The 8,665-nt window shown below is 42.1% G+C and overlaps 1 protein-coding gene across 2 annotated transcripts; it reads right to left on the bottom strand.

Moving 5' to 3' along the window:
* Positions 1-568: 568 nt before the first annotated feature.
* On the bottom strand, positions 569-7,819 carry cbx6a (chromobox homolog 6a). Of its 2 annotated transcripts, none has more exons than XM_007576251.2 (5): positions 7,569-7,819; positions 6,076-6,119; positions 5,881-5,946; positions 3,919-3,985; positions 569-2,449 (listed from the first exon to the last, which is right to left on the bottom strand). In XM_007576251.2, exons 1-5 carry the CDS (start codon positions 7,635-7,637, stop codon positions 1,235-1,237), a joined length of 1,461 nt encoding a protein of 486 aa, XP_007576313.1. In that variant the 5' UTR covers positions 7,638-7,819; the 3' UTR covers positions 569-1,234. The 2 variants fall into 2 exon arrangements, with proteins under 2 accessions (XP_007576313.1, XP_007576314.2); XM_007576252.2 differs by lacking the exon at positions 7,569-7,819 and adding an exon at positions 6,978-7,542.
* Between the last annotated feature and the right edge of the window lie 846 nt (positions 7,820-8,665).

Below are 8,665 nucleotides of genomic sequence, written 5' to 3'. Positions count from 1 at the left end.
AGGGTAAGCGCTGCTCGTTCATTTTAAAAGGAGGTTTTTTTTATTAACACACCAATAACATTGATAACAAAGATGGGTTTATAGTTAAAGGGACAGTATTATGCGTTTCCAGGCTCACAGTGCCATATTATAGCACAATCAAGTAACTATGTTAACTACTTGTTAAAAGAAATTATATCAAATATGACTTAAAAGAAATTTTACTTTGTAATTTAGCACCTTGAAATTAGGCCTCTGTTGCTTTAAAAACTCCTTCAGGAAGTCATTACAACATAGTTCCTCTATTAACCTCTATTAACACTTTAACAACATTTTTACCACCACTGAGAAGTAGCTAGCACAATGAGCTCAGCAGATGTGCAGTTACACCAGGTGTTTGCTAACTGCTGGCTGGCTAGTCTGAAGGAGCTGAGTGAGAGAGACAGAAGCTTGGAAACTGCAGCTCAGAGGAGCTGCATCTCAAAGGCAGAGCTAGGTTCAGCCAGCCCTTTTACACAACTGAATGGTTGCCATGGAGATCAAAGGATATCTCATACGTGAATGAAAGAATCAAGGCAACATCCAGGTATGTTTTTGGTGAGGGAATATTATAACATGATGTAAAGCTCAAAAAAGTAGATTTTACATAAAACTGCCCCTTTAAAGCACTGAACTGGGTGCAAGGCAGAGATGGTGGACCAATCATCCTCGCACACTCTGGTGGTGCACCTCTGCATTTTTGTAATCGGCTAATTTTCCCTCAGAATTGTCTGTTTGGAAGGTGTTCTCGCAGAGCAGCTTCACCTGTAAATGATCCCTCTATGAAGGCTGTCTTTCCAGTGAGTACCGCACCAAAGTATACGTCAAGTGCAAAAGACTCGCCGCTTGCTCGACTCGCTCGACTCAACTCTCTGAAAGCGCAACTATAAAGGCTTAGTCTTGCTGTAAGAGGTTTGTGCTGAGCGAGCAGAGAGACTGATGTGAGAGTATATTTGTTTCCAGGCAACTTTTAACATTTGTTAACAAAAAAACATGGTGGGCCGCTGGTGGACTGCCCTAGAGCACTGACCACTGGGTTCAGCAAGTTCTCTGGGGGAAACCCTGAATTTCATTGAGTATCTAACCAATGATGGCAAACCCTTTGTAGAGTGGGTAGAACAGGGCTGAAGTGGCAACACTGGCATGATATACTTTATATATATATATATATAGTTTTCTATCCCAAATGGCATCACAGTTTGTATTATTGGATCTCTTATGGCTTCGGGACGGAGGAGTCCTCGGACGCTGCGGCGGGAGGAGGCGTGGAGGCGTTTTCGATGCTAGCGGAAGGTGAGGCGGGCCCTGACGCCGGAGAGGGAAACTCTTTTATGGTGACGGTCACAAGGTTGGTGGTTACATCGGTGACCACCACGTCCTTGCAGCTTGGTGCCATTTCCGGGTGCCAGTCAGGGTCTCCCTCGGTGGGGACCCTTTTGGGTTCAAGGGGGGGCGAGGATTGTTCCGGAGCCACAGAAGAAACTGTGGAGGGAGCTTTGTGCTGGCAGGGACTTCTGGCTCCCTCAGAGGCTTCGGAGCAGTCCATGGCATCTTCGTCTTGATCTTCCAAAGATGGAGACGGAGAGGGGGGGACTGGGGTTTTGTTTGCTTCTGAACATGAGGCATTTTGGGTTTCTGGAGATTTACTGGATTTTGACTCCTTGGAGGCTTCTGCGGCAGACTGAGGGCGTTTAGCTGTGACGTTGCTGGAGGTGGAGGAAGAAGAAGAGGAAGGAGGCGGTGCCTGGCGCTGTGAAGAACTGCTGTTGCTGTCCCTGGGTCCCGTAGTCGAGCTGGACCCCATTTGGGAGTGAAAGGACATGGGCCCGCCACACTGCAGCCCGAAAGGCTTCCCATACATGGGGAAGCCCAGCATCTTTAAAGGAGGCTGGAAAGGTCTGTAGGGGGCCTCCCCCTTCCTGCCGATGATGCGATTGCGAGATGGGATGTTTTGGCGACCCGTCTGCACGTTCCTGGACCCCGCCGCACCGCCGCCCCTGCCTGGCTTGTCGATCACCTTCAGGTTGAGGATTATCCGCCCTCTCTTGACTTCTCGGGGTTTGACCCGGCGGTTCAGGATGCGGACGGTCTCAGAGAAAGGGGAGACGTGCATGCGGGACTGGAAGCCACTCGAGCTGGAAAAGGCGGGCCGCGTGGGGTCTGTGCGAGGCAGGGGCCGCCTGGACATCCGGTGGCAACGGTGAATGTCTTTCTTCAACTTGTGGGTGGCAGCGAGAGAGTTGAGTTTGGGGGAAGGTGCTGGCACCGACGACGAGGATGAGGAGGAGAATGGTAAAGCATTAGGAGCAGCAGAGGAGGAGGAAGATGATGAGGAGGAAGATGCTCGGCTGGAAGTGGTTGAGGAGGACCGAGGCGTGCTCTGCCGGCTGCTGGAGGCGCGACTGGTGGGCTCTGCTTTCTGACTGCGACCCTGAGGAAGACGATGAAGTTAGAAATCTTATAAAATTAAAAGAACAAGAGCTATTTAGCTGTATAACATGGGCTGCAATTTTTTAGTTAGTACATGTGGAGATATTAAGTTGTGTAGAAATATTCTATATTAATAAGTATTATGTAGGACATTCATTAGAATCAAAAGATTTCAGTAAACAGATGACCAGGGATTCACAACCACAACTGCCTGCAAACAGCTGAAATCCAAAAATACTTGAGACTCCCCCAAATAATTCATATAGCTGCATATTTTAATAGTTCAAACACCAAATATACCTTAATATGCATTAACAAGCACAGTGGAAACTGTTTTAGTACAATCTATGGTTTTTCCCATTCTTGGAGCAACAGCCAATCAATGGCAAGGAATCTGAACGGAGCTCCTGGATTGGCTGCTTTGCAAACACCAGAAAATAGCGTGACAAGTAGCATTGTGTCTAAATATTTCAGTTTTTCCAGCTGCATTTTATTTGTGGTTTATGAATGTGAGGAAACAGAATTGCTGCATAATCAATTTTCATCCAATTCAAAATAAAAGCATGAAATTAAACATCTAAATACGTGAGGAATTTTTAACAGCTAATAACCAAAACGTTGACACAGATTTTAAAATTCAATTAACTGAAAGTTTACAAAAAAGCCAAGTAAATTAGTGCTTCAAAATTCATCTAGAGAAAATCAATTCAGGGGGAAGCTAAATGTGCTAACAGTTTTAAAGCTATCAAAAATGTGAAAGGGCTAAATAAAAATGTAGCTCTTCTATTAGCAGAAGTGTGCCCAGCACTGACTGTATCTCGTTAATTATATTTTAAGACATCAGAAAATCCACCTTAGATCAAAACACTTTAGAAAAACATCATGATATCAATGATAATAATTATTGATTACAAAAAATACCGAAGATCTATGTTTTTTTTTTCTTTAAGAAAAAATATGTTTAATTAGCTTTGACTGAGCTGAGCGTGGTGTGGAGAAAAGAAGCAGCTAAGTGGGTCAAAGTTCCCGTCTGAGGAAGGCAGGCCTTGCTACCTAAACACAAACATGACACGAGATGTGTGTAATATCTGGCTTTTGCACCTTTCTGACAGCGCTGTTAATTCTCAGGCTGATTTCTAAAAAAAAAAAAAAAAAAAAAATGGCTGAGTGAAAAAGAAAGTAGGTCAGCTCAAATGTTTTTCTGCCAGCTCCACCTTGTTTTCATCTCATTTAGTAATGACAGAACACGCTCTGATGCGAGAATCGAAAATAGACTTCAAAAGAACTCGATGGCCTGCTTGTAGACGCCACGCTCCAGTTTCCTGCAAGGGGCTGAAAAAAGGCAACACTTGGATATTTTATTGTGTTTTACAGTTGAGAGGGAGCTTTCTAATCGCATAAACCTACATAATGGACATTTCTATTCATAAACATGAGCTGTGTAAAAAAAGCAAAAAGTAGAAGTCGCACCTTTGCCACAAAGTTTTTGGGTTTCGGCCCACGTTTTTTGGGACCATGCATTTCCCTCTCCCGTTCCCTACAAAAAGAAAAAAGAAAAAAAAAAGAGAAAAATTAGTTAGAACTGAAAGAGAAGCAGGCAGATAGAGCACCAGAAGTCACATTTTAATTGGGCCTTGTTCTCATCCTCCCTTCTCTGTTCTCATGTCCATTTCTGTTTCCATTTGATGTGTCAGTTTTAGCTCTGACTGCTTGGGTTTCCTGTAAACATCTCTGAGAGCAGCATGGGCCTTTCAAGTGGCTCGGAAGGACACACAAATAGAAAGTTTCCTCAGATAAACTTGTCAGAAGCAGTGATGAAGAACAGAAAAGGCGAAACAGAAAAAGGCAAACACCAGTTTAAAGTACACGAATGAAAATAAAAACCTACTTTAACGTCTTTGTGGAAGACGCAGCGGTTTCATGAGTGACTAAGTAACGGTAACAGATTATCTGGCATGTTTCTCACTACGCCCACATGATGTCTACAAGAACAGTCTGGGGATGCCTCACCCTGCTCCGTTTCACCAAGCGTTCAAGCGAGAAGGCAAAGGCAGGTCTTCTCAGCAAGAATGTATAATCTGACACTTGTGTGTTTACTTGGAACGCCTTCTGATATCGAGGACTGGGAATGTCCCGAAAAGCCCCTTTCATCTTTGAAAACGGAGGATTAAACCCTGTTTTCCCCCCTATGTCCAGCTAAATTGAGATCATTAGTCAGAGAAGCAGGTGACTCTTTTTCTTCCGACAGGAAAGCTGGTCAGTGTTGATGGGAAGATGGAAGGAGCTAAAAATATGGCAATCCTGGGAGGAAAATCTACTTAGCAGCTTCAAAACACTTGAGACTGAGGTGGTTAAAGACCTTCTGACAGGAAGATGACCCCAAACATAGAACTAGTTTGGTATGTAACATAAAATCCCACTGAAACATAATGTTTGTGGTTGTAGCGAGGCAAAACGTGGAAAGGTCTATTTTTGTGGGGAACTTTATCCATCTTCCATGTCCTTGTGATGACAAGAGCGCGATTTTCTCTGCTTCCATCCGTTGGCACGGCAACGTCGGAGCTCCAATAATTTTATCGTAACAACATGATAAACAGGAGAACGCTGTACGATTTTATAAATATAACTAACTCTGCAGACTCTCATCGCAGCGCAGTGATCAAACTGCAGTGGCTCCAGTAAGCTGGAGACAAGCTCCGCTCTGCAGAAGCAAAAGTCTGCACAGAGGTCGTTTCTGCCCACTGCGATAACCTTTGACAGAGAGTCTCTATGAAAAGCATGATGCACTCGTCTTTTCTGTTTTAATGCGTTTATTGACCTTTACGCAGACTTGCTCTCAGTCATGCTAATTCAGACATGCTATTCTGTGAAAATCAAAAGTTCTGTTACTTTGTTGTTCATTTCACTTTGCTTCTCGTTGGGAAACTCTTGTGTGAAACAAATATGAGGAACATGGACACTGGATACAAGACTTAAAACATATAAGTTAATTCAGTGCATGGATTTTGGTCCATATAAAATAGACGATTGGACAATATACATAAAAAAACAACAGCCTTATTAATATGTAATATAATAGCTTTTGTTTTATCTTTACTCTTTGTTGAATTCCCCTTGTTCATTTGATTAAAAAAATCTGACTACGTTGTTTACATAAGTTGCTTAAAATCACATTTATGCTACAGAGAAGAATGCATCCACTAATAAGAGCAGAGCATCCCTTTGTTTAATTTTTATAATAAGTTTTCATTACATCTACATCTCTTGTACATGAAATGACACCACCTTCTACTTTAATCCAAAATTTTGTTTCCCCTAATTTTGGAGCTAATCGTATTTTACACTTACAAAATTAATAGAAGAAGACATATGTGGAAAAAGTCAAAAGACTGTTTAAAAAAATGCAGAAATTAAGGAACTGGATTTACTCACTTTTGTTCGAAACCCAGAATGAGCCTGTCGTCCAGGATATTCTCCTCTGGCTCCCAGGTGCTGTGCCTAAGCAGCAAAGAAATAAAAAAAACATGAGATCATGCAGTCGACCAGAAATGGATTTAGCTCATTAGCAGCAGCACAGCAGAACGTGAAAGGATGCCAGATCTGAAGCACTTGGAGTAAAACACTCACTTCATTGCCCATCCCTTCCATTTCACCAGATATTCAAGTCTTCCCTGTAAGAGAAAATCACATGGATTATTTAAAAAAAAAAAAAAAAAGAAAACAGTGACAAAATTTTTAAAAACTTTCAGCTTGACTTGGGAAACCTCTGCAAAAATATATGTGTCCACATATGTTACTGACTGCAAATTTTCCATTACCTGTCACTGTGAGTTTTAAAAGAACAAAACACTTTAATCCTCCTTCATCAGAGTTTTTGCATTTTTATTGAATGGAGTCTCTCCATTTAGAGAAAAAGAACATTCAGTCTTGATTCTTTGTTAAATCAGTGTTGTTTGTTGCATTGTCATAACAAAATCCAGCTAAAACAAGTCTGTTCTATTTTTTAAATCATCTTTATATTAAAAAAATACTGCTCAGTTCCACATAACTTTAGCCAAAGTTAATATTAACCCCCATAAAGGGTCTGAAGACCCACATGTGTCTCTAGATCTGCCGGTTGCAGCAGACCCCCCCTGCTCTGGAAGAAAGCTATGCATTAAAGNGCCCTTTTCCCCGTCGTAAAAAAACTTTCTAAAGATAACTGTTTCTTACTCATTTTGACTGTTTATTACTCCGTTTTGGCGCACAAGAAAACCGAGAGAATCCGGTTAAAGGTTTTTCAAAATAAAAGCTCCTTCAGACTCCGATAATATATAAAGTGGATATATTTAATTATTTTTGCCACGGCCCGGTACCAATTGGTCCACGGACCGGTACCGGTCCCCGGGATTGGGGACCACTGCATTAAAGTCAAACTCCTGTTTGTTTGAATTTCTAAATTCTGGTCTGTTTTTAGATTTTCATGCCTAGAACATATTCTCCACATTCAATGTACACAAAGTAAAAAGCATTTCTCGTCTGAAACTTACAACTGCAGCCCAACTACTACACCAACCCGACGTTGGTCCACCATAACCTATATAGCATCTTCCAGAATATACTGCCCACATGAAAACTTCTAGAAGTCCTGCCTTCATCAACCATGCATGATAAAATCCCTTCTAATGAAGTTTCGGGATTAAAAGACCAACATTTTAGCACGAGCTGCTTTTAAAGTTCCGTTTCAGACATCCTTTAACGTGATTCTTGAAGCATTAAAGGTTTTAAAACTGCATACTTTGACTCTATAGCTTTAGCCGCAATTAGCTGGCATGAAAAAAAACCCATGCCCTCCTCTCTGCTTAGCACAGCCCACATCGGCTGTGCTCGGATGTGTTGTTCTTTTGCAGCTAGCCGCTTCTTCTTTGTGTCGCTTTTTCTTTTATTACTCTGCCCATTGTCTCAGTACAAAAGCAACGGCTGGGACGAGCGTTAGCTTTAAGCTAGCGACGGCTATCAAACTATTGGTATCCGACAACCACAAGGCCTCCATAGCGTTGCATATAAGAAGGCAGACTCAGTCACAGCCTATAGACGGGACCGCGCGCCGTCACTAACATCTGCAGCGGCGCGACGCTCACCTTACGGACGCGGCGTTTCAGTATGGCTTCCGCCGCAAAAATGCGATCTCCCGCCGCAGAGAGCTCCATGCTTGCTCGGCCCAACTAAGCTGCCTGGTATCGGTTTGTTTCTGTAAAGTCGGTGAGCTCCGCTGTGTCTGCTGTAGTATAAGACCAACTGCGAGGGGAACATACACACACATACACACGCGCGCGCAACAGCACGCGCATTGTCAGTGTGTGTGTGTGTATGTGTGTGTGTTGAGCAGAAACAGCAGCGGTTCCACGGCCAACCTAAGTCACATGTACGGGGTCATCTTTGGTCGCCACGGCTACTAGAGGATGCGAAGAACCGCGAGCGGCTCGGAGCGCTAAAACACGCTGCTGTAACGTCACACTTTACGTTTAGGGATCAATACTTTCTCTATTGAAAGAACAGTGTTGCCTTCAGAGCGGCTTCACAACGTATGTTAAAGTCTTTCCAGCTGATTTTATTATCTGTTTTTGTTAGAAAAAAACCCAACAAATAAATTTTAAATAGCCTTGGCTGGGCGTTAGTTGCAGATAATAGTTTTTCATGCAAGACTAAACACATTTCACACAGCCCGTTTCAGCAACACGCAACGTAACATTATTGTACTGTTGTCTGTAGGGGAAATTTGCCTTGCAGTCTGGTGAAGAATATAAACTACACAATCACTCTACAACAGTGTTTAAAATGCTAGCCAACATTGTGTTTGTATTTCTTCCTCTTCACAAATCACTCAGAAACAATAATAAAATCCATTGAAGTTCAACAGGAATGAGTATTTCTTTTTCAAGCCACTATGAAGTCATACTGTGAATTTTTATTCTTTAATATCGAGGTACCCTGCAAAACAGAAAATCTCACTAAGTAAATTTGGTCTACTTTTTATTGAGAATATCTTTGTACACTTGAAGACAAAGCTAACTGACAAGTAACTTTTCAACATGATAGCAACTTGCTTTAAGTCAATAATTCCTTCATATTGATGAAGAAGTATGTGCTAAAAGTTAAATAATTTGCTAGTAGAATAATACATTGTGACTTATAATATGGGAAAAATGGCTCAATCCACTGAGTGGTTTGTTCATAA

Source organism: Poecilia formosa, unplaced genomic scaffold (assembly GCF_000485575.1).
Source record: "Poecilia formosa unplaced genomic scaffold, Poecilia_formosa-5.1.2 Scaffold403, whole genome shotgun sequence".
NCBI lineage: Eukaryota > Metazoa > Chordata > Actinopteri > Cyprinodontiformes > Poeciliidae > Poecilia > Poecilia formosa.
This window is presented reverse-complemented; position numbering and strand designations above follow the sequence as displayed.